General features: G+C 47.5%; 2 protein-coding genes across 6 annotated transcripts in view; one reads left to right on the top strand and one right to left on the bottom strand.

Annotated features, from left to right (window-relative positions):
* Window positions 1-1,325: 1,325 nt before the first annotated feature.
* LOC134473215 (bcl-2-binding component 3, isoforms 3/4-like) lies at window positions 1,326-2,048 on the bottom strand. The gene has a single exon (XM_063236851.1). The coding sequence runs from the start codon at window positions 2,046-2,048 to the stop codon at window positions 1,326-1,328; it is 723 nt and encodes a 240-aa protein (XP_063092921.1).
* Window positions 2,030-26,035, top strand: part of Ssbp2 (single stranded DNA binding protein 2) — a 250,693-nt gene continuing 226,687 nt past the window's right edge. For 2 of the 5 annotated variants that reach the window (XM_063245283.1, XM_063245282.1), the window contains exon 1: window positions 2,030-2,186. In XM_063245283.1, coding sequence (XP_063101353.1) covers window positions 2,125-2,186 — 62 coding nt within the window. In that variant the 5' untranslated portion in view covers window positions 2,030-2,124. Of the gene's footprint in view, window positions 2,187-15,420; window positions 18,732-26,035 lie in introns of those variants that run through there. The other 3 variants (XM_063245284.1, XM_063245280.1, XM_063245281.1) reach the window with 3 other exon arrangements.

Here is a 26,035-nt window from a genome sequence, read left to right as displayed (position 1 = left end):
GAAGGGAAGCAGCGTGGTTACACAGGCTACAAAACAGACTTGTGCTGGGCCTTCCCCAATGCTTCTGACTGTTTACAAACAAGAATACATCCTAAGTAACGCTGCTGCATTCTGGACAAACACAGACAAGAGAATCCCAGCAGCAGTACAGGGAAGGGTGAGAACTGGGAATCTCCCCCTTTCCAGGTGTGGGCAGAGGCCGAGTGACAGCTGTCCCAGGCCTGCCCTTCACTGTGTCCCCATGTAGCACCTTGTACTGAGTGTGCTATGGGGAAGAGCCTTGAAATGCCTAACATGTGCTAGGCTAAAGCCGCCGAGTAACAGATTACACCGCTCTGGCCTGGCCAGCAGTGTGTGGTGTGTGGGAACAGGCACCCCCTGCACCATGTGGGGAGCAGCAGCTCATCCACAGAGGGGCTCAGTGACAGTGACCGCTCCTTCGGGTCCCAGGGCCATGGGCAGTGCCCCACCCAACCGCAAACCCTGTAGATTAGGAAGAATGCAAAGGGAACCATGAGAAACCCAAAGGACCACGCTGGATGCTGGGCTTAGAACTAGCACGCTGATTCTCCTAGAAATCACCCTACTTCAGCCAATGGCATTTTTCTTACTCTCCTGTTGGCTGAATTTTTGTGCTTTCAATAAACATGCTTTAATTTTTTTTTTTTTTTTTAATGCTTTTGTTTTGAGACAGGGTCTCACTATGTCATCCAGCCTGGCCTTGAACTCACTAAGTAGCAACGCGGCTAGCTGTGGAACTTGCAGCGATCCTCCTGCCTCAGCCTCTGAGTGCCGGGATCACAGGTGTATGCTACCACGTCCGGCTTATTTTTCTTGTAGCTCTCATCATGATGTCTGTTCTGCATTCATTTTGTTCTTCTCTTTGGCGTGTCTCCATTTGCTTGCTTTTCCTCTTCCTTTCCCACCTAACCTTTGCACTGCTCACTTCCCTGCACACTGGGTTAGCATCAGCTTCCTCTGGGCTCTCTTGGCCTAGGCAGTCAGCCCCGGTTCTGGTGCTGGTCCTCCCCACTCCTTTTCCCTCACTGCCCTCCTCCACCTCCTGCCTGGTCCACCTCCTGCCTGGTCGGCTCCTCAGCCAGGCCACCCTTTCCTGCGCGCCCCTGCAGCGCCTCCCAGCCCAGACCACCCTGAGCTGAGCTCTGCCTGGACACTGGAACCCGTGGGCACCGGGTGGGGGTCGGATCCAGGGCCCTCCCCACCTAGGGCCTAGCCAGGCCCGGCCTGTGTCATGGGGGGACACAGAGGGCCTCAGGCCCTGGCCGGGCGGGAGTCAGGAGGGCTGGCACCGGCACCCCAGGGCATCATCTCTCCAGGCCCGCAGGGGCGAAGGGGTCGGGTGGGACCGCCATGGGGCGGGAGCCGGTCACTCGCCCTCCCACGGAGGCCGAGGCAGGGTGCTCTCCAGGGACGGGCGCCGGAGGCGCGGTTCTTCCACGGTCGCAGCGTCGTTCTGCCTCTAGGAGGCGGGTGTCCCCAGCCAGGTGCCCCCCCAACTCCCGGGAGACGGCCAGGGGACACCCTGGGGCAGGGAGCCGTGGGGACAGCGGGGACACAGGGACAGGGGGACGCCCATCGCGGGACCCGCTCAGTTGCAGGCCGCCGAGGAGGCTGGTGGCCTGCGTCCCGCCCCGCACTCGGCCGGCGGGCGCCCCGAAGTCTGGGCCGCGCTCGCTCCGCTCCGCTCCTGCTCCGGCTGTAGTCCAGGCCGCACTTTGCGGCGCGCCGGCGCCTGCTCTCCAGTGAGAGCGGCGCGGGCGGCGCGGGGGGCGTGGCGGCGGCGCAGGGAACAGCCAGTTGTTTAAAATCCTCCTAGAGCAGTTTCTAATCCCCCCTGCGCCGCGGAGGGGGAGGGGCCGGCGCGCGGGCGGCGGCGGGCGGGGGAGCGGGCGCGGGGGGCGGAGCCGCGGCGCGCGCCGGAAGGCGGGAGGGAGGCGGGCCTGTCCGTCTCGCGCGTTGCCGGGGCGAAGGGGGCGGGGCCCCGGCGCACGGCGGCCAATCGCGGGGGTGGCTGCGTGGGTCGCCATGGGGACGGGGCCGTTCCCGGGGAGGCTGTGATGGGTTGACAGGTGCGTGACAGTGGGAGCTGCTCTCGGCACAAGCATGTACGGCAAAGGCAAGAGTAACAGCAGCGCCGTCCCGTCCGACAGCCAGGCCCGCGAGAAGTAAGTCCGCGGCCGGCCGCCGCCCGCGCGCACTCTCGCCGCGCGCGCCCGTGGGGGTGGGGGCCGGGTTTGTGTGCGGGGGGCGCGGGCGCGGGCGCGAGCGTGGCGGCGCGGAGGGAAACTTGTCCGGGCGCGGGGCGGCCCTGCGCGGAAAGTAACTTCGGGGCGGCCGGCGGGAGGGGCCGGGTTGCGGGGCCGAGGCGCGGGGTCGGGCGGCGCTGGCGGTGGAGGACGATCGGGGCTCGGGGTAGCGATCGGGGATCGGCCCGGCCTTCCCGCCCCGCGCCCGGCGCCGAGGACTATGCGGGGTCCGCGCAGTCCTTGGGGCGCCGAGGGATGGCGTAGCGGGCGCGGGGACCCGGTGAAGTTTGGAGCCAGTGTGGGACCGAGTTCCTGGGTGGGGTGCGTGTGTGTATTTTGGGGTGCGGGCCCGGGGCGGCGTGGCTGGCGCAGGCGGGCGCGGGGAACTTGGGTGCAGGAGGTTCGGGGGTGTAGGATCTCCGCCGAGGGATCCCCAGAGCGCGGCCGGCGGGAAGTGCGCTTAGAGGGTCTGGGTTGTGAAGCTGGGCTGGGGGACACAGGTGATCCGTTCTGGGGGACCCCAAGGGGCGCCGGCGAGACGCACAGAGCCCCCTGGCCCCGTCACCGCCTGCGGGGAGCAGGCTTCTCACTGCTGTTCTAGGGTGTGCGGCAGGCAATGTTGGTGGTGGTTGCTAAGCAGAACTGTGACCACGCAGTGGGACCCCTGGGGTCGCGGGAACCCCCGGCGATGCCTCCTGGGGGATCGGTGTGCTCTGGCCTTGAGGGGTCTGCCTGTGGGGCCTGGGGTTGGGATGAGAGAAACCTCCTGCGCTGCCTGGCACCTGCAAGAGCTCCTCCAGCGAGCGCACCGGAGTTCCCTCTCTCGGGGCGCGGGTCCTCAAAGTTTCTGGCGCCCAAGGGATGGGAACCTTTCCTTATCTTGGTGTTGGCAGCGACACTCACATTCCCATGGGGTTTCAGAGCAGCAGGCCTGGATGGAGCACCCCCTCCCCCTAAATTAGGAGAGAGCGCTGTTATCCCCTTCAGAGGAGCTGTGCTGGGGGAATCTGGTTGCATTTGCAAGGAATATACAAAAGATACACCGCGGATGCTGTCCAGAAACAGCAGCCCCCGGAAATGAAGTTCTGAAAGACGAATTCGTGTGCTTTAGCCATGTGCTTGTAATCTATCGGATGAAAACCTCTGTTCCAAGGAGGATGTCTATAAGTGATTGCAGAGAATTTGGAAGGGGTTGAAATGTAATTGAATCCTCCTCTTTAACTTATTTTGGGGATAGCTGAATTTGAGAATCAAAGTAATTTTGGATATTACTTGGACTCCCTGTGTGAACTTTGGCTGAATTATAACCTATATCCTGATAACTTTGTGGGAAGAAAGTGTTGTTTTGGTTGCTGAGATAATAACAAGGAAGTCTGACCCAGCGTGTGTGGGCCTTCCTAGCTCCGATTCTGTGATCCTGTTGTGAAAATAATAACTGCTGTTCTTTGCTGTCAAATCTACTAAACGGAACCCTAACACTGTTCTGAGCAAACTGTTGAGGGCTCTGCTAGATGGTGCTGTTTGATTTAAATATCTTTCTTCATTCATTACAACGGCAGCAGGAATTCTCCACTGGCTGCCTTATGAACTAAATATAGGTGGGGAGGCCACTTTGTGGGGTTGCAGTGACAGTTCCAGTTGATTGTTGCTGCATTAATTTTGGGGTGTATGTTGTTCCAATGGAAGACAAACGAGGAGGGAGCTTGTATTTCCTAGAGTAAACTTAGTTTCATTTTGGTAGGAGAGCTGATCTGATCACGCAGGTTTTCCTCTCTTGTTTACTTGAGATTTCAGCGGTGCTTTTCAGCATTTGTACTCATATCTGAAGATAGGAATCTCTAAGTTCTCTTCAAAGTCTGTCGACTGATTTTTGTTGTTGGTTTTTTTTAAGGTGACAGATTTGCGATTTTAAGGTGGCAGAAATTCTCTCTTCATGAGCAAATTAAAACTGTGCTGAGCTTTAAAAATCATAGAAATAATTTGTTTTTAGTAATAAGTAATGTGCACCAAATAAAAGGGTTCTGAAACATGAGTCTTTTTCCTGGACATGGTGGAGCACACCTATCATTCCAGCACTCTGGGGGGCTGAGGCAGGAGGATCACAAGTCGGAGCCCAGCCTTGGGTATATAGTGACTTCGAATGTGTCTCAAAATAAAAAAGCAGAGGACTGGGGATGTAGCTCTGTGTGAAGACTGGGTGTTTATCCCCAGTATGCCTCCAGATCAGAACTCTTCTGATCTTAAAAGAATACTTTGTTTTTCAGTATTAAGAACTTAATACTTAAAAAACTGTTTTCAGTGTTAAAATGAGTAACAAAAGACTGAAAATGACTTCTTATGAATAATCTGTCAAGGATGAACTTTCTCACGTGAGTTCATAGTACACAGCTGACACACGTGGGCAGTTGTGTTAGAGGCTGCTTGCTTCCTCTTGTGTTAAGAAATCACTGTGTAAAGTATTGGGAATTAATTGGTAGGTTTGACACAGTTCCTAAAACTTCACTCTGCAGTTCTGAACATCAAAATGGCCAGGCTCAGGTTAATTACCTATTTGTTGGGTTAAAAAACAAGCAGATCCAGGCCATTCAGAGGTGTAGATTAGGCTTAATTACAGAGAGGATGAGCTAGACCCTGAGGGGGGTGGGGCGCAGGCAGAAAAATTCTAATTCAGATCTAGTTTGGTCATTTTCCTGCTTTAGCTCACTGTCTTTATAACACTGATCACAATGGTAATGAAATAACTGTGTAATTGGCTATTTAATGTTTAGCTTTCCCTAAAATATAAGTTTCTTGAAAGCAGGGAATAATACTTCTAATTTCTTTGGAGTATTTCTGACATGAAGGGCCGCCTTCCAATATTGGAAGCAACAAATGAACTACATGTTAAAGATGTCAGATGGAAAGGAATTTTTTTTCAATGTGAAATATATTTTTTTCAGTGACCTCCAGGATAAGGACTTCCAAGTTTGAGTTCCACATTCTCTAGTTTAGTTGTGTTACAGAAATACCCCAAACAATGATACAACAAAGTAACTGCTGTTTACTTGCCTCCCTCTATGCCATTCACTGCTTTGTGTACATTTATGTTTGTAAATGTCCAAAAAGTGCAAGATGGGGGATTTGTTTTCCTCCAGTGAGGAAGGATGAGAAGAGACAGTCAATGGTTAAGTAACTCACCTGGAGATACCTGCTAGAAGTAAGAATGCTGGATTTTAACATAGATTTCTGTAAGATTCAGAGCTGTAGTTGATCGTATTTTTCAGCCTGCTGGATCTGGGGTAGGATGCTCCCGATGTAGGGAGCCGCATTATGTAATCAGAATTAGCAGAGTGTAGAGATTTGATCCAGCACAGTGGGGACTCCTATGGCCCCTGTGCACAGCTGAATTTTGGGGGCCCAACATACATGTGTGGCACGTGGAAGGCACAGAAGTTTCAGGAGCAACAGTGAAGCCTAAAGTGATGAGTTCGTATAGCTCCACATTTTCTCTACAGGAATTTGTTAGATCATTTAAGTTTTGCAGTTAAATGCAATAGTTGTGAACAGTTTCTGCATGAAATACTGCTGACCTTCCAGCCATGCAGCACGCTGTACCACTGGAAAGTCACCGGGCTGACACACAGATGCAAAGGATTATTAACTTTTTATTTAACTACTTTGATCTTTTAATATTATGTAATATTATCAAGAGGGGAGTCTACTAAAAGAGTGAAGTTGGATGTCAGATACACATAGCAGAGGGACATTAAGTCAGCTGGCCATAACCAGCAAAAGCAGACTGTCCCTCGCCTGGGACTCCTAAAAGTACTGTGGCTCTTAATGCTGCCCCTGTTGGTGGAATATGCAAGAAACAAACACCATGCACTTGCTTCTAAGCTTGGAGTCTAAAGAACCTTTAAATATTACTCCATCCCAGAAAGTTTCTAGGGATTCCTGCCGGCCACTGTCACTTCACTGCCTCCTCCCACCTTGTCCCACTAAAGCAGCAAAAGACAAATCACAGCCCTCCTCCTTCAGCTGGCACAGGGTCAGTGAGAAGTACACATCGCCTCAGAGACTTGTTTGATGATGAGCAGTTTACACAATTGACAGTCACTAAAATGAATGACAGAATCGCCTTCTGGGAACCAGATCTTCCCATCTTCCCTGAGATACTGCCTAGCTCTCCAAAATAATGAACTGCAGTGGATCTGTGAGATTTCTTTTCTTTTGATTGATGTCTTTTCTATTATTTGAGGAGGAAGATTTAAAAATTTTGGAATAGTGAATCTAAAGAAAGAAACTAAGATTTTAAGATAAACTTTACTATAAGATTATCCAAAGATTTATTGTAACTCTTAGAAATAGTGTTATAAAGTACTATATACTTTCAGAGCTGTGAAAGAAAGAAAAATGAAAGGTTTATTCCCATACTTCCAAAGCAAGTTTGCCCCATAAAACCAATTCAGATTGAGAAAAAAACATCATTAAATTGTGGTTATTCTGTAGTCATCCAGTATGTCTTACATCTTCAGTTGCGACTAGAAAATAGAATTACCTTATTTCAAAATCAAATGTACTGAGGCAGGGGTTAGAGCCCCCAGGATGCCGCTGATTAATGGTCCATCTCAGTAGTTTAGAATTAGAAATAAAGTTTGGGATGGAACCAATTCGAATTTAGAATCTTTTCTTCCATAGAGACCACAGCCATTACATTGGTGTTGGGACAGAGGGTGAAGCCCAGAGTGCTGGACTTAACAGACATGAAAGTACTACCAGGGATGTGTAATTAAAAATATGCATAATTATAACTTTATTAGGAATATGGAATATATTATTGCTGTCTGACTGCTTTGATATTAATGTTTGCGTGTGGTTGACGATGTTTGCTTGTAAGTGAACCTCCATAAACATTCTGAAATACTGATTTTGTCATGCACTTACCATTTCTAGCAAGGTGGTCTCAAAATAACCCTGGAGCAGTAGACTAAGATATATTTGTTAATATCAAAAGAAAGTTTAGAATAAAAATTAAGTGGTGATATTTAGATCTGAGATTGCTTATCAGATTTTGTTACATAACACCTGCTTACACAAGGCCCCATTAGTCCATGTGTACGTGTGTGATCTACTGAGCTCGGTGAGTTACTTAACTGTGACACCAAAATCCCACAAGTGCCACAAAAGGTGACCTGAGGCACGGCCCAGGACTGCAGTCCTGACACTCTAGGTAATGTCAGAGAAGTCACAGAGGCTGCTGTCATCTTCTCTAAGCTGTGATCTTACTTTGTGGACATTGGAAACCAGGTGGGGAAATGGACCACACAGGGAGGAATGGAGTTTTCCACCTAACTAAAATGTCTGGTTGTCACCATGGGCAAGTGGTCATTGTCACAGTGAAGTTCACAGTTAAGGATTTCTGAAAAGCACAGCTCTCTGTGTTTTTGTAATAGTTACGGGGCCCCAAATCCTCTGGAGCTGTGGCGGTGTTCCCAGCAGGCAGGGGCGTTTCTGCTTATGTTTCCCTACCACCTTAGCACTGAGCACCAAGGGGCCCCAAAGAGGCTCCCACCGTGGGAGTCAGTCTTGCCCTGCGGTGGGGTGGGGGAGTGTCCCCAAAGGCCTGCTGTTAAGACACCTCGGTCTCTTCCTCTTCCTCCTTCGCTGACCCATGAGGGGGGATATTAACATTTATGGACTTACGGGCATCTTGTAAAACATGAAGTTCAGTTGGTGTGACTCCTTTAGTAAGGACGAAGCCTCCTGTTTGACTTAAAGAATTTCAGGGATTATTTTCCACATAGGATTCTAAGAACTTTGAGATCACAATGAGCAATCAGGACATTTTTAACCACGCCTCAGCTAGTGTGGACTTGAGCGGGCGACCTGGCAGCTCCTGGCTCCCGTCATCTAAGTTAGTGTTGTCTCACAGCCGCCCAGCAGACAGGTGGCTCATGCAGAGAGCAGGGCGGAGGCCGGAGCGCTGCGTTTGTCACTTCTCATTCCATTTTGAGAATTTTCTCATTCCATTTTCTTTTGTTGGTAAATGTAAAGTATTGAAGAGTGTAGTTTTAGTTACTAACATGGCATTTAGTTTTCTATATAAGTCATACTGGTAAAATATCTGTGAAACAAGAATAGAAGAAGAAAACATGTCTGTGTCTATCAAAGTCCCAGTGCCCCAGATGGACCTTTCCCAAAGTAGCAGGATGGTTTTCTTTCCGTGACCTGGTATTGGTCGATTCTCTGCTTGTTCATCTATTCCATACTCAAGGAAAGAAACAAAAGTTACTTTGTCAGTGGCAGGACTCCAAGTAAGTGAATTGTTGTGTTAAAGATGGTGGGAAAATCTACACGGTGGTGCATCCTTGGAGCCCCAGCAACTCTGGAGGCTGAGGCAGGAGGATCCCTTGAGCCTAGAAGTTGAGACCTGCCTGGGCAGCATAGCAAGACACCACCCCATCTCAAAAAGAATTAATAAAAAAATTCATGTAAACAATTAAATGTTTTCTGTAAAGTTACAAAAATCCTAAATACATCTCGTGGGCTTGTCATATAAAGTTACTGCTTTAATAAGAACAAAACAGCAGTGCTTTCATTTGATTATTTGTTTGTGTTTGGCACTTTGCTTGTGTTATCTCATTTAATCCTTGCAGAAGTCCTGTAGGCTGTTTGCACTATTTTTTCTTCTATTACAGAAAAATCAGGCTTAAGAGTTTATCACGCTTTTGGTTGCAGGTATCAAAATAGCTAGAAAATGGCTCAATTGATCAGATTTATAAATAAATCTCACATAGGAGAGTGTCTGAAAGCTATAGTCTGAGAGGTGCTTTAGTGAACTGAGAACTTCAAGGTTAAAATAAGACCTCGTCTGCCCTCCTTCTGGTCTACCCGAATGTCAGCAGTCCGTCTGGCCAGCCTCTCTTCCACACAAGCAAGAGTGCAGGAGAAGGGCAAGTGTTTTCTCTCAGGTCCTGTCAGCCACGGCTGGAAACGTTTTCCAGAATTAGGAAATCTCTCCTTAGGCCTTCCTGGAAGAAGCTGTACATTTCTTCTCCTGTACCAATTGCTTTCAAGTTACCGAAACTGGCCTCCATCAGTCTTCCCTGTCCCTGTCCCAGAAACTTGTCACCTCTGCCTGAACTTCCCAGACACAACTGGGGGGTCTTTAGCAAGGGAGCAGAAAGATAATGGGAGATAAAGGAGGTCCCTGCAAGTTTGAGAGTAACACAGATAACCAAGTGGCAGTTGTGGATAGTCACGTGTGCCTCAAAAGGAATAGCACAGGGAATCTGGATTGGATGGCTGTCATGGGCAGGTCTTGGGTAGAGAGGCGCTCAGCAGAGAGACTGGAGAAGCAGTGGAAGAAAAGCAGCTCTCAGCTGCTCTCAGGAAAGTTCCCTGCAGAGTGTGATTGCTCAAGGCTCTGTCCAATCCAAGGGAAAGCTGGAAGAAGGAGTTAGGCTTTTTAGGAAGAGGTAGTGGTGGATCCAGTTGATCTGGTCTTCCTAGCTATCAGGGGGGTTGCTTATCTCCTCTCTCCCAAGCCCAAGGAGCACAGTGCAGTTAGGAGGCAGACAGTGGAGCTTTATCGTGGTGTTGCTAGGAGCAGCTAAGGTTTCCAAACATTCCAGCCTGGGCAGTCACACAGGGCGGTTGCGCTGGCCTGGCCGGACTGTCCCTCCCTCCCAGACCGCCCCCACTGCCTCGGCTGCTCCTACAGCCTCTGCTGCTTCTCTTTCTCGTGTCTGGAATGGAGAAAGCATGTTACTGGATAGCGTTTTGCTTAGTGTCCTCTCAGACCAGAAGGCCCCTGAGGACAGGACCACGGTGTCCACTTTACCTTCCTATTGCCAATCATTATTCAGCAATTCTGCTCAGAATCATTATTATAGGTTTGGGGAATCAATGCATTTAGGGTGTAGTCAATTATAAATATTTCACAATCTACCTCACGTATACCTAGCTTATTTGTCCCCAGGATTGCCAGTATTTGGTACAATCTTCTAAACAAGATTTTCCCAGAATGTAGACAGACAGGAGTCTTTCTATGGATTTCACAACCAGGGAAGATTACCTACTTAAAAGAAAATTTGTGTACATTTAAATAGGAGTCTTTAGTAGACAACTCTGCATTCACCAATTTAATGTCATAAGTGACATTGAACTATTGTTTTCAAAGCATTTTAATAGACTTATTTAAGTTTCACAGTTCTTCTGTGAATGAAGTGGCCCCTCCATTTACTGTTGCGATTTAGAAATGAGATCGTCTCACCAGCTAGGATAGTACGGATAATATGATGAAGCTGAGCCCTGTTTAGGGGCTTTGGTTCTGAGGTTAGTCTTGCTTTCAGTATGCAATGGCTGCATCTTTTATTATAAGAGATTCCTGTGCATTTAAGAAGATCTAAGTATGAATTTGATTGAACAGAATTGTAGAGGAGCTGATAAACTTCCTGTCGGTATTTCGATGGAATGAAACTGAGCGTTGCAGTCCTGGCTTGGAGACAATCCTGTACAGTCACTAACCCCAGGATGCCACACCCTCGAAGAAATCTTATGCTTTCGCAGTGGATTGCTGTGGGGCTTAGGGTCACTCTGGATTTTTATTTTGTGACGGTTTAGTAAGTTTTTATCAGTGAACTCTTTCTTTGCCCATCAGCTTTGGTCTGGAGAGGCAAGCTGGGAGTTGTTGGGAAGGGAATGGTCTTTCCCCTTTATTCCTCTTTCTAACAAGGGAGGGAGGATCTTTCAGTATGAATTACTGATGGGATAGGTTTCTTTCTTCCTGTAATAAGACTTACATGACACAATCTCCCATTTTCCCAGTTTTTAGGTGCAGCGTTCCAGAATAGTAAGTGCATTCTCCTTGTGACATACAGGTCTTCCCTTCCTATGTCTAGAACATTTTCATCTTCCCTAACCGAAACTGTGTGCTCATTGCACACAAACCTAGAAATCAGTGTGGAGACTCCTCAAAAACTGAAACTAGATACTGCATTTGACCCAGCTCTTCCCTTCCTAGGAATCTTCCTGGAGCAGGTAAAGACATCATACTGCAGTGATCCGTGCACACTCATGTTTATAGCAGCAAGCTCACTATAGCTACGTCTTGGAAGTGATCTGTATGTCCACTGATAGATGAATGGATAAAGGACACATGGTGTTTATGTACCATGGAGTACTATGCTGCTATAAAGAAGGATGGACTTGGGCCATGTATAGAGAAATTGGATTCACCAGGAGAGCATAATATTAAGTGAAATACATCAGACACCCAAGCTTAAATATCACATGGTTTCTCTTACATGCGAAACCCAATGTATAAATAAAGAGCAAAATAAAAGATAAATAATAAAATGCATAGAGATAGATTGTTGGGAGAAGGAGAGAGGAGGGCAGGAGTGAGAAAGGGATGAAGCTGTGTCTGCATGTGTGCCAGCTCTTCAGCAGGAATGGGAGGTTGTGCGTGCAAACCAGTATTAATACAAACAAGAACCTCAGAACGCAATGACTTCCCTCCTCCCGTCCGTGGCCCCTGGCAGTCTCCATCCTGCTGCTGTCTGTGAGTTCAACTGCCCCACAGTCCGCCTGTGAGGGGACCCCACCGCGTTTGTCCTTCATGTCTGGCGTCCTGTTTGACCCCTCCAGCACCCTCATAGCATAGATGCTTTTCCGATTTCACAGGGAAATGGAGGCTCAGAGAGGTTCTGTGTCTGGTGAGGCCACGCAGTGAGTTGTGCAGTTGGAATTTCAGTTCCGGTTGCTGATTCTGCTGCCCACACTGGCCATTGCGACGTGGTGTCCTTCCGTGGGTAAGTGGAGAAAAGAGCGCCAGCACGACTGCGCTGTGAGCTGGACTGGGAGGTGGCAGGGATGGGGGCAGAGGAGTATTACGTGTCACAGCCACTGGAGAGTGGTCATGATCTCAGGCACCAGAAGCGCTCTGCAGACAGCTCCCAAGGCGGAGCCCAGCGTCCAGCTCTAAGGGTTCCGATGGAAACAAAGGCCAGGAGGAGCTGGGGTGCCAGCTCAGCTGTCTCTCCTCCTCTGAGTTTACCTGGTAAACTCCAGAGTCAGACACAAATCAAGAGGCCTGGGTGGCATCAGGGAGAAGCCCCTGCTCCTATGATTCAGTTTCTGCTGCTTGCTACGTCTTTCCGTGGGCACACGGCCCAGCAGGTTTTGAACCCAGGGTACCCAGAGGGCTCCGTGTGGCCCCTCCAGATCAGCGCCGCCACCAGCCTGAGTCTGTCGAGGTTACAGCTGTGGGACCAACTCTTGGGATAGCAGGAGCAATTCCTCTCCCTCCTGTTAATTCCTTTTCCTCCGGGGGGCGGGGCTCGAACCCAGGGTGTGGGTGCCGTGCCACCAAGCCACACCCCCAGCTCTCCCTTGGCACGGTGCCTTGTTGTATTTTTCTTTTCACGGCATCGTGTACTGTTTGTCACTTGTAATTGGATTAACATTATGTGATGATTATATTTTGTCAGTGCACTTAAATCGTAGCTATTATTAGGAAGCTGTTAAGGGGTTTCCGTGAGCATTTTTCCTCTGAATTAAAGTTCGCTATTGATACTATTATTCCTTCCTTTAGAATGATTACAATGGGAAAACTCGAGTGACGTTTCCTTAGGAGAGCACAGCACACACACACCTGTGTACACACACACACACTGGGAGCGGTTGTGTGTGGGAAACAGCTCATTCGTTCATTTTGAATTCAGATTGTATTGAGTGAATTACGTGAGTTGGACTTATAGGGTATAGGAAAGTTTTTCTCAAAGTGTTGAAAGTTAAAAGTTGTTGATGTATTTTCTTACAATAGGAGTACCCTTGACAAGTGAGCTGGTAATGTAACAATCCTAGCAAAATGCTGCTAATCCTATGAAGTGTTGCCTCTGTGTTTGTTAGGTAACCAGCGGATACTTCCAAAACAGAGGACTGGGGAGAGCTTCCTGCAGCTCTATGCAGCGTGAGCACCCCGAGGGCCGGAAGAGCACCCAGAATTAGAACGGGGCTGTGTCACCCCTTGGGCTGCAAGGCAGAGGGCAGACGCCAGCCCTGGGACGGGGGAGGTGTTCAGGGACCAGGCTGGGTCCTGCCAGGTCTGAGCAGAGGGCAAAGCTGGGCAGGGAGAGGCCTTGCTTTCTCCACCTGCTGGGCTCCTGCTCCTGCCTCCTTTCTGCAGGGCACAGCAGGACCCCGAGGTCAGGAGCTGGGTAACGGGGTCCCTTTCTTTTAAACATTTGAAACAATCATTCACTTCTTTGTATAGAAAATACAGTGCCTAGAAAACTGAAATTGGGGCTTGCCCAGATCACATCTGAAGTGAGTTTTAAAACCTTGTTTCTCTTACAAGAATGTACATTTACATGTGTTTTTTGAAATGGGGTCAAGGTCTTCATGCTTTCTACTCTTTCTCCATTTCTGTACTTGTTTACCCAGTGCAAACCATTTGTATACAGCAGCCTCAGCTGAGCACCCCAGAGCTGGAGTGGGAAACATTTCTGAGAGGATGCTATGGAAAACAGACTTCAGCCAATTGGGGGTGGACCAACCTCAAGTTGGGGGCGGATACAGAGATAGAGAGACCTGTAAGGTCAGCACAGGGCTGTCCCTCAGCCTCCGTGCGTGGTTCCCCGCCTCTCCACAGACCCAAACCCTTGCCGGTGCCTGTGTCCTGTGTGGGGCGGGTGTGACATCTGCATCTCTCCTCTGCCATCCTCCCACATACTTGAAATCACCTTTTAAGTTACTTCTGCCCCTTGTCGTTCAGGGACTGAGGAAAAAGGCATCTGTTGTGTTCAGGGCAGATGTTGTTTTGTTTCCCCAGCACTGTGGCCCTGTGGTTAGCTGAGGCCGCAGAGGCAGCACCACAGCCCCGAGGGCCAGCTGTCCTTGGGATGCTGTGTGGGACACAGCTGTGAGACACAGCTGCAAGGCCAGCAGCAGCCATGGACAGCAACCTGGGACAGGGGCGTGACCTGGGCCCTATGGAGGAGCTGGGAGCAGAAAAGTGAGGTCACTGAGGTGTCCTTTAGGGTGAAAATTCTGGAGGTAATGTGGGCCATGGAGTTAGGGGCAGAGATACCAGGGAGCAGTTGTGACAAGCCAGCTGCTCGCTCATGTGCTCTCTCTCTCTCTCTGTCTCTCTGTCTCTCTCTCTCTCTCTCACACACACACACACACACACACACACACACACACACACGGCCAACTTGTTATCATGTCTCCACAGCAGTGTGGAGGCGCTTTCAGGATGAGGAGCAGACGGGATCCAGAGGACCGCACATGAAATATTGGGACCCTGAGATGGCCGTCATCACAGTGGCCCCAAGTTGGGAGAGACCAGGGGGAGAACCTGGAGGTGCAAGGAAGAGATGAGTAGGAGCCCAGTGTGCTCCTGATGGAGCAGCCTGGGAGGAAACTGCCCGCAGGTTTCTGAGCAAGGAAGGAGCTGTTAGATCGGTGCTCCCGCTGGATAATGGAAAAGTTGGAGACCCAGAAAGTTTGTGTTTTGTAAACACAACCTTTGCGCCCAGCAGCCCAGCGCCTCTCCCAGCACCTCCTGTGTGATGTTTTGTTTCACTTTGCCAAGGAGGAAACCTATGCTTCAGCAGAGTGAGGGACTCCAGTCTCACAGGGGGAGCCTTCTGGAGCTTGGGCGGAGCTTAGTCTTCCCTTTCAAAAACAAACCCTGTTGAAGGCCAGCATTCCTGATGGTGTGCAAACAGCCTGGGGAATTGTAACCAAGCCCATGCACTGGGGAGCTGGGCACCACATCCAGGGCAAGGCCAGCAGCTTCCCCAGTGCTCCCTGCCGGAGCCTGACAGTGTAGTGTCCTGCCTCTTCCTGCCTGTCACATGTCTGCGCCTCCATCCTGGTTTTTATTGTGTGTCATTTGAAGCCGTCAGACTAGGACAAAAGCATCTTCTTGGGAAGGGCGAGGAAATCACAGGTGGAACCTGCCGGTATTCAAGGGTTGGTGGCAAGGGATGGGAGGGGAACCAGAGGTGTGAGGGGGATTCCCAGGCAGAGCCAGCAAGGGGTCAGACAAGGCTGAGACTCCAGTCTGTGACAAGGAGGACAGTTCCAGGCATGACCCCAGGCCAGGCAGCCCCTGCCCCAGAAGAACAAGGAGGTGGAAGAGGAGGAGGAAGAGGAGGAGGAGGAGAAAGAGGAGGCTTGGGATCCCTTCTCCCTGTGAAGTCTTGGCGCAGTGGTGTTTGTGGGAGCACTATTTGGATTTGTCAAGTTAAAGAGGCCTTCATGTGCCCAATCAAAGGGTGACAACAATGGGAGGGCATGGATGGCACATAGAGAACCCAGGAGGCGGCGTGTAGCCAGGCGATAGCTGTTGGAAGGGGGTGCACGTGAAACTTTAAAAGGCTCTTTAGGAAGGGTTCCATTGCTAGCTGCTGTCCATCAATTTTTAAAAGGTTTTTGAATCTTAGAAGATTAGAATAAAGGGATCTTTTCCAAGATATGCCTGGGAAATGATGGTGGTGCGGTTACAAACTAAATTAATAGGTGCTTGCTGTGGCTCCAGTGAGTGTGCCCCACGCCTTTCAGGCGGAGCCCCTGGAAGTGTTTTCAGATTTCTGCCTCCCCAAGCAGCTGACTGACTCAGCCTCCAGATGCCACGTCTCCATTTCCTTTCTGCACTTTGGAACCGCCAGTAAAACTCATGTTCCCAGCATAGCTGGAGTTCGGTTAGCTTACCAGGTGTACTTTTCAAAGACTTCATCTTGCCAGTTGATGGGGATGGAGAGCGAGAGGAAGAGAGGAAGAAGAGGGGAGAGGATCACTCCATGATGAGTGAGCCATCGCGTACTGCAAACGTGGTTCTCAAACAGTTAAAGACACACTTAAAATGTATGTTTTATTACTTCTGTATAAATATTCAAAGCAGAAGACTTTAAAAAATGCTGATAAGCAAATGATGAATGCCCATATAACCTTTCAGATTCTTCTATATCCAATCAAGCATAGGAAATTTTTTTTGTATTATTTAATGAGAAAAATACCAAAGCCAGTTGACTAAGAGCCATCCTTTTCATTAATGGGGGAAGGCAACCAAAGGTAAGTTACTATTTTCTAGGTTCCCAGTAACAACTTCCTGGAAAAACAGAAGTCTGAGAAACAGTTTCAAGCTTGTCAACATCTGTCTTGAGTAGCTGTTTCAAGCCCTGCCCCTGCCGGGGACTCTGGGAGAAGCTAGAAGAGGGGAGCTCCCATCTGTGGAAGCCAGAGGTTCCTGCTGGTGTGGGAGGGCAACTGGGGAGGCGGCAGGGGCCCCGAGATGACCAGGACTGGTGGCAGCGGACAGCCAGCCAGGCAGCCTCACTCCTGCAGGCCAGAGTGGTCTGCTTGGGTGCAGAGAGACTGGATCGCAGTTCACCTTCTGCCATCCTGACAGACAGTGCAGGAGGAATCTGATATGCTCAAAAATAATCAATTCCCTTTCCTGCTCCTGTAATAAGACACAGATACACTGCTAAAGGGCTCTTGTCGTTTGTAACAGTGCAAGTTTCTGCCTAGAGGAAAGCAGATATACATACAGAAATGATAGAAAGTATGGTTTATTACCAATGTTTTACTTTTATCTAATATTTTATGGTGAGATGTATAATACTTTGCACTGCTAAGGAGGAAGTTTATCAAATGTGTTATGAATTATTTGTAAACCATGAATTCCTTATTAAGAATCATTTCATTATTGAAAAGTGTACTTAAATGTACAATGTAAGGGATAAGTTAGGAAAAACCCTGGTAATGTATCACTAACATACATGAATAGTGTATTTACATAAATCTTTTATTAAAGCTTAGAAATGCAGCTGATGGTATTAGGGCTGCCATTTATTTTCTGTTACATAGTTATAGCATATAATAAACCAAGTTTTATCAATGTATATTTAATGTGATTTGCAACATGCAGCATGAGATGAATTAACTAAAGTTTATAACCAGTGCTGTCGTTAGTGAAATTCTTCAGTGCTTTCACCTGACCGTGAATTCAGCATGCTTGTGTTAACTTAAGGCAACTTTCAGAAGCAAGGGCCTATCAAAAATATTCCGGTGAGGACCACGGTCTTGTAACCAGATGCAAACGAACCAGTTATTAACAGACAGGACCACGAGGGTGCTAGTCTAGGAGTGTATCATGCTTCACTGTCTCCTTTCTTATTACAGTTGTCTGAGACACTGTTACTGTGGGCAGGGCACTTGCCTGCCCAGTGTGAGTGAGCCCCTAGGGCCCATCGCCAGCAACCCCCAAACAGAAAGAGCAGAGCGACTCTCTGCCACATTGCTCCTTACAGCCTGATACCTGAGCTCTGTTATAGCAGGGTCCTTTTGCTTGGCAGATCCTCACCCATTGTAAGTCCAGCAGATAATCTGGCTGGAGTACGATGGCGGTGGGACTTGTTGGTGCTACAGATGTGCATGCTCTTCATTATCCGTTTTGCACACTCTTGGCGAGGCGGGGACCATGAAGTGTATGAGCACTGTGTGCTGGGCATGTAGGACACCCCTGGGGGAGGCAGAGATATGGAGCCGACTGCAAACCGAAACAGTGGGGAACACGTCAGTTTAGGTTTGTGATGCCTTTAAGGTGTTAAAGAGTGCTCGTAGGTACCTCCTTGTCTGCTTTTCCCAACTGTCGGCAGTTTGGAGGTAATACAGCAGAGGAAACGACGGCCTTTTGATTTGTATCCTTAAGCAGTTATGAAAGGCAAGGACACAGGTATAGGCTGCTGTCACCTTTTCGGGTTGTCCCCCAGCCTGCATAAGCGTGTCTGACCTAGTAAAAAGAAGGGTCCTGGCTCTCAACTCAATCAGAAAGTGTTGTCCTTGTGCCATTTGTTCCAGATGCACAGGGATTTGTGACACAGCCTTCACGTTTCTGATGTTTCATTTTTTTTCTCAGCTAATTGCAAGGCTAATGATGCTTTGAAATTTTTTTTTTTTTGATACTTCTTTCCTTTGCTAGGGAAAAGTCACCAGTCTTTTGACCTGTATGGATAATTAATTTGTTTAAATAAGTGTTCTGAATGGGCCCCTGGTCAGCCAAAAATAGCCACTCCGCGGCTGCGGGAGAACTTTCAGTTTCCCGGGTTGCATGGCTGTGGTCTCCTCGCTGAGCAGGAAGCCCGGCTCCTCAGGGTGCTTGGTGGGAAGAGGGGTTCAGACACAAAGGAAGCAACAAAGCGCAATTTGTAATTTGTCAGCAACGCTGGAAGGTTACGAAGGCAAAGGCTCCAGCCTGTGTGACTCCGAATGACACAGCCTGCGTGGGTTGTCACGCGTCCACGCCATGCAAAAGGCGGCGCTGCTCAGTGAGAGCCCGGTGCTGCAGGATGGGTTCCAGCTGCTGGGCTGGGCCGGGTCCTGGCCTCCTCTTCGGCCAGCTGTTGATGTGCCAGGGGGAATCTTCCCAGTCGCGACTGTGCATCCCTGCTGGCTTTCTGTGACTGCCAGGTAACTGTTTCCAGTTCGTGGGAGCCTGAGTGTAACCGGCTTCATTCCTTTTTGTTGATGTCTGATAACTTTGCATCTTGCTAACTGGTACTGAAGTGAGCTCAAAAAGAGTTTTATCTATCATTGTGGGATTCTGGGCATATTGTGCCTGAGAAAGGAAGGGGTGTTGCTTAATGAACCTATGAAGATGTATTGTAAGCCCGGCATTGTGGTACTCATCTGGGGACTGAGGCAGGAGGATGCAAAGTTCAAACCTGACTTGGCCAATTTAGCAACTTAGTGGAGCTCTGCCTCAAAATAACACTAAAAAAGGCCTAGGGATGTAGCTCAGTGTGAAAACTCTGGGTTTAATTCCCAATACAAAAAAAAAAAAAAATCATCATACGTTTGCTTTGAGTGGCAGGGTCTTATAATTTTGAATAACTTTCTAAGACACTTTTCCTTCCATGGCTGAGAGAATTCAGTCAACATTTTAAAGGCAGAAATCGAATGTTTTTTGAATGATCACCCAGCAATGCATGTGCTTCCAAAGAGCTGAGCAGAGGCAGGGGGTTTTATATTTTTCTCTTCCATTTGAAGTGTTTACTAGAAAAGATACAAAATACTCCTCTTAGTGCTATGGGCACCTTCACAAAACGCCTTTTTACCTGCAGCCGGAGTTTCTTCTGTGTCCGTTACCCAGAGTAGCTTAGTTACAAAGCAGAACATTATAAAACAGGAAAGCAGCATTCACATTGCTTGTTTTGCTTTTATTTATTTACATATGTCATTTATTATACCTGTAAAAAAGAGAAGTTCTTATAAACAGCAACGAAACAGGAACACAGCAACATTGTCATTTCTTCCGGTGGATTTATTAGGACTTAGTCCAAAAAATTTAGTTTGAGAAATTCCATTTAATGTTGATAGAGTTTTGATAGAAAGTTGAACATGTAAAAGCAAAACAATGCTATTTTAAACATTAAAGACATTTACAAGATGCTAAGAGTGAATTTGCAGAGAGTGTTGATGTTACTCTTTACTACGGGTCTCAGATTCCAGGCTATAAGTTATTATGGCTCTGTTCCATGAAGAACACTAGTTTTTTCATGTGTGCTTATATTGAAGTAATTTATATACCTTATGGAGTCATGAACGATCACTTTATTTTGAAGAAGAGGAAGTCTGGCTTTCATATTTAGAAACAAAATGATTTTAAAAATTGAACTGATGGTTTGTGTCAAAACTTTTGTACACTATTGCCTCTAAAATAAATTTGTTTTATGGTTCTGACTATGTTTTCTGCTTTCCATGCATTATTTTATTTTATTTATTTTTAGAAATTTTATTTTGTTTTTTTGATACCAGAGATTGAACTCACAACCTCATGCTTTACTAGGCGAACGCTTGAGCTGCTGAGCTAAATCCCCAGCCCCGTAATGTGTTAAGACTTTCTAGTTCACACAGGTGAATGATATAGAGACCAATGAAAGGCTGTCTTATGAGACCAATTTTAAGACTTTGAAACCCAACACTTAAATGTCCTGCAGTTGAAATACCAAGTTTTTGTTCACCTAATATGATAATTGAAATGAAGACCCAGCTTTTCATTTCTCCATATACTATGATAATAAAATTTAATTTTAGGGTTGCTTGCATCTGTTACACTCCCAAGTTAAACAACCAAGAAGGAAGAAATAAGCAAACTTTTGGGCGGAATCCCGAGGAATCTACAAATAAATAGACCATGTATTGTTTTCTTCCTGAATCTACCTTCTTCTTAAACTTTTTGTGTCAGTGTATGTCTGTGACACATAGTGACTGTGTCATGGTGGGCTGCTGGGACACCTCCTCAGGTCACCTTTTGAGCCTTTCCCTCCCCTTCCTCCCCCATCCCAGGCCTCAAGTGTGTCAGAACCTAGGAAGCCAGTCCAGTCCTGCCAACTGAACTTTATTGGATAAGGCCATTGACTTGTTTTTTAAGTGTCCTCACTGTAGCCTTAAAAACCAGCTTCCTGGAATGCTGGAAGTGGATGAGCACTTTTTGCCTGAAGCTTGTTAAGCAGCATGGATTCTTTCCTCTAAGCTGGCATCAGCAGAGATGCTTTTCCAGAGGGTACTGCCAAAGCTTCACTCGCCTTGGCAGTTGCACGGACTGTTTGTGATTGCCTCTCGAGGGCAGTCATTCTGCTCCATGACGGTAGTATCCATTTTTCTTTACGTTTGTGATGATCTAAAAATGACAAAGTATTAACTATTTCTCAGTAAGCTATTAATGTGTGAATAACTCAGAATGTAATGATGTCAGGCCCATGATTTCATTCATCTTGTCTCTGAAGTGAATGTTATACTCTGCTTTGTGGATATTAAGGAATCTAAGGCAGAAGTATTTAGTTAGACATTTTGGTATTCACAGAATCTGTATTTGAACTCGGTTGTTTCATTGAATGCTTGTGCAGTGATGATAAAGTTACAGTTTTCAGGATGAAACCTTTCTGAAAATGTGTTTCACAGCAACGCAGAGAGCATCGCTGAATCCCACACCTTAGAGTGCTGCCGTGGCAATTTGTATGGTATGTATATGCAATTAAAGGTTCTGTTAGCAATGACTATTCATTAAAATTGGTAAATAAAATTTTAGTGATGAATGCAGAGGTGGTAAAATGTACACTATTTGGCTCCTCTCACATCCAGTATCTAAGTATGTAAATCTGGTCATTTCAGGGGAAATCGGCCTTCAGTTGGTTTGAATGAAGCTATAGAAAATAGTTTTCTTCCCTTATGATGAGAAGTTTATGTTTCTTTTTAAAAGTCTAGTCAGTGATGGAGCAATAAAAGATAGAATACAAACCAGAATTATGGTACCCGAGAATAAGTATATCTTAGTTTGTCATTCTGAATGTGAAGTCCACTTTTTTTGGTTTGATAAAGCACAAGAAAAATGTAGATTTTTAGTAATAGATGTGTTTCAACCATGTCATTGTTTTTCCAGTAATGAGAGTAAATCATTTATTTTTAAGATAGAGCAAAAAGGATATTTGACAAGGATTACATATTTCAGTGATGTCCAGTTATTTGTGATACCTTTCCACATAGCAGGTTAGAAATCTGTTATCTCAGATGATTAAATAATGACCACGATAAAAACCTGAACTTTTTCTCTCCTCGAAATCTGTGAAGATTTATTTGTGCATCTGTATTTTCTCAGTGTTACTCTTTATCTTCTAAATTACAAACAGATAAATAATATTGACTGACTCTTTAGAACTAAGTGCTTTAAACATTGACTGCGTTTCCCATCTAGTGTTTTGGCTGTGTTTGTTTACCTGGACCCATCCATATAACTGCATATACCCCAATTTTTATCAGTGTAAAACATGACATATGTTACTGTAAAAGTAAATCTGTATGTGTAGAGGTTTAACAGAGCTCGAGAGTTGGTGACAGCATCAGTACTGGTCCTGTCAGGCTCTGGGCAGTGTATTTGATGTTGGTTCATTCACTGGTCCCCATTTCTCCATGGCAGTTTCACGTGAGGGTATCTTGCCTCGTGCCTATCCAGTCCCTATTTCTAATGGCTGCATAAAATAGTTATTAGTATTATTACAGTAGCTAACTGCTTGAGAATTTCTAGCTTCAAATTCTTTTTTTTTTTTTTTTTTTTTTAAGGGAAAGAATCCAACCTATTCAAAGACAGGCTACTCTAGTTACTGAAGAACAAATATAACCTAATTCGGTACTTTACAAAAAAGTTAAGGTTAATGCTTTGAAAACACTGATGAATCTAGGAGAAGTATGCTGTCCTTTAACTCACTGAGTTTTTCCCATGTAACATTATTTTTGATTGACAAATCCCAGTTGTACAGGTGGGTGAGGTGCACTGTGGTATTTTGATTCACACATGCCTGGCAGAGTGCTTGACCCAAGCTAATTAATATCCATCAACTCAGCTACCATTGTTATTTGAAAATTTGAAAATTACTCTTAGCTATTTTGTAATATACCATTCTCATAGACTTTTAAAAATAAATAATTAGGAAAAAAATTAGAAAGTAAACTTCATTTTCCACCAAACGTCAAACGTAGCTTGGCTTTGCTAGGGCTTCAGTGGTAGGAAGGGTTCAGTAAGGGTGTGGGTTTCAGTTAGTGTTGCAACTGTCAGTCAGTGAGTTGGCTTGGACATTTGCACAGGTTGGGGGCCATGTGATTTAGACATCAGTCAAAATAACCGATCACAAAGCAGTGAAAGGTGTTTCCAGTTTCCATTCCAGCTGGGACCCATGCCCATATGGCCGAGGCGGGCATCTCAGCGTTGTCTCTCTCTTACTAAAGAAGGAGAAGTGGAGACTTGAGGCCTTAAGTGGCTTGCTCAAGGTTTCTTGGCTACTGAGTCATGGTCAGGAGCAAGACTGGACCCTTCCGGCTCCTGGGCCAACGTTCTCTATATCATGTCCTCTCCTCGGCTCTAGAAGGGATGGGAAGGGTGTGCCTCTGTCCTGGAGCAGCCCCATATTAATGGCTTCATCTAACTGGGTATAGGAAAAAAATTTTTTTAAAAATTGGTGCTTCTTTTAGTAAACGTAAAAACGCTGTGCTGTGCCATGGCTCTTTCTGCTCTGGGATGGGACTCTTAAGACAGTCACCAGGAGCTCTGGCAGGAAATAAGGACAGGGCCTGTCCCTGCGGTCCTTGTGTGTTTGCCTCCTTGATCTTGCCACACCATTGTCCACTCACTTGCAGTAAAACTCAGAGCCCACTCTGGCCTACGGGACCCTGAGTGGTCCGGTTTTGCAGGGTTCTGCAGCCACACTGCTTGCTCCTGGCCCTTTGATGCTTGGCCCTTCCTAGCTGTCTTTCAGTTCCCCCTCTGACACCTCAGTACTTGGGGTTCACCCTTGCTGGGGCTCCCTTCCCAGTCCTGCCTTTGCTGACTCCTTTGGGCCCCAGGCCTTCCCAAGCGCCCTGCCTTGCACAAGGTGGAATAACCCTGGGTGCAGGACCTCGTCTCCATCAGTCTGCAGTCACAGTGCACCTAGCTGGCCTTGGGTAAACATCTGTGGTCTGATGAATGAGTCATTTTTGAACATCAGATAAATTGTTTAGTTATCAAGAAGTTCTTAATTTATATTCACTCTTACGAGGAAAATCTTGAAGGGTGTACACAAAGCCTTCTGTAAACTTATTTCTTGCTTTAGTGCACGGGGTTGCTGTGTGAGACCCGCGGCTGGAGGAAGGTGGAGAGCAATGCGGCCCAGGGATGCGGCCTCAGAGGCACCAAGCTAGGAAGCTGGTGGAGCTGGGATTTGAACCCAGGTCTCTGGAACAGAAGCCAGCACTGTTTTCACTCTGCTGCTTCCTAAATTAATGTGTAAGCTGTCTGGAAAATTCTGTTCTGAGGAACACTTTCCCTTCCAGCCTGCTGGATGGGTGCTATGTTTCCTTAATAAGGTGCTAACTGAACTGCTCTGGGGAAAGTGCACTTATAGGAGGAGGAGGTATGACCAGAAGTCCAGGGGGACTACCAGGAGGGGCTGTAGGACTTGGGGTTCATTTAGGGAGTGCAGAGAAAGAGTTCCCCATGCCCCAGACAGTTAAGTGTGGAGGGGAAGCCTAGCACTTCTGGCTGAAGAAAGTCACTGCCCCAAGCTTGAAAGCACATGTGAAAGGAGGAAGAGAACTGGTGTGACTAGGAGAGTTTACACTGGAGAAGAGTTTTTAAAAGTAAACGGCTGTGATTGGTGGGTATTCAAACTCTGTGGCATCTAGCCTTTTCTGCTGTTACCAAGCCCGGTGGCAGTGAGGGGCAAAATGTTTTAGGAAGGTCAGATCCAGGGGCAGGGTTCAGATTTTCCTGTGGTGGGGATTGAACCCAGAGGCCCCCCCCCATGGAGCTTGATCCCGGGCCTTTTGATTGTTTATTTTGAGACAGGGTCTTAGTAAGCTGCCTGGGTGGGATGCGAACCTTTCGCCCCTGCCTCACCCCTCAGCGCAGGGCTCACAGGCACAGGTCCCTGTCCAGGTTCTGAGTTTCCTGGGGTGGCCTTGGTGGGACCCTGAGGGTGCGTGATTTCCCACCCTCCCACCTGCTGGCCCTTCCTTTCTCTTGGTGTGGTCCCAGAGGGTCTGGCTCAGGGGTCTGAGGTGTCGGGCTTCTGCCTCCTCTTCTGTGATTGCAGGGGGTTCTTTGTTGTGTTCTTTTTTTGACCTCGAATCCATGAAGTTGAGTGGATCAGACTTGTCAGAGGCCATCAGCCTTTGCAGGCTGAGCTGCTTTTATGCTGTCTTTCCCAAAGTCCCCGTTTGTCTCTGGCTGCCTCTGTCATCCCCTGCCTCCGCTGACATCCACACCAGTGCTTCCATACACGGCTCTGTCTTCAAAAACTACAGTGCTGCTCTAGGCACCTGTGATTCTCATCTGTGTAAACGGACTTGTGCTAAAGGTTGTGTTTCTTTTTTCACTCAGCACTTTTGTGATGGAGAACTTCAAACACACAGATGTGGAGAGAGGATTCTAGCAAACGCCCACGAGTTGCTCACAGAGCATCAGGTGTTACTGTCTCATGGCCAGTTTAGCCTCACATGCGTGTTTAACCATTTCTCCCTTCAATGCCGCACCTGAAACTCCACATCTATGAACTGCGTTACTGTTTTGAAGCAAATCTGAACCCCAGCTTCCCTGGAAGTATTTTCAGTGCTCAGCACTTAAAAAATACGAACCCTGAGCAAACATCGGGGCCCTCTCTACCCGCCTGGGTCACTGTGTGTGCTTTGTGCCTTGTGATCGATGTAGTGGGTGCCCAGCCACCACATCTTGCAGGGTCCTGGGGACAGTCACCTGGGTTTCTTGCAGTGCCCGCTGCTACACACAGCTCCGCCATCCTCACTGCCATCAGGGTCCTCTTCGGGATTTGGGAGAATTCTGATTTTTCCAGAGCAGCCTCTGTGTACTGGGTGCACACGCACTTCACTGATTGCTGACACGCATGGGGCGGAAGTGCTTCGACTGTCAGAACATCCGCACATGTCTAAAGTCTCAGCGATGGACCTGCTTGAACACGTAGCCCAGAGGTCATTTTATACAGTCATTCTGAGTGTACCTGGCCTTTGACAGTGACCCAGGGGGTGAGGTCAGGGTAGAACTGTCCACTTGGGGCATCCTGCCGCTGCTCAAAAAATCTCACACGTTGAGTGTGTTGGATTTTGGATTAGGAAAATTTAACCTGTACTGCTCTACATTCTCATAGCAATCGTGAGAGCCCTTCCCTTCTCCATTTTTGCTGACACTTGGTATTATTTCATTATGTGTATTTTTGAGACAGAGTCTC

The sequence above is a fragment of the Cavia porcellus genome, unplaced genomic scaffold (genome assembly GCF_034190915.1).
Source record: "Cavia porcellus strain 051 isolate PalLab524CR breed Dunkin Hartley unplaced genomic scaffold, mCavPor4.1 scaffold_2, whole genome shotgun sequence".
Taxonomy (NCBI): domain Eukaryota; kingdom Metazoa; phylum Chordata; class Mammalia; order Rodentia; family Caviidae; genus Cavia; species Cavia porcellus.
This window is presented reverse-complemented; position numbering and strand designations above follow the sequence as displayed.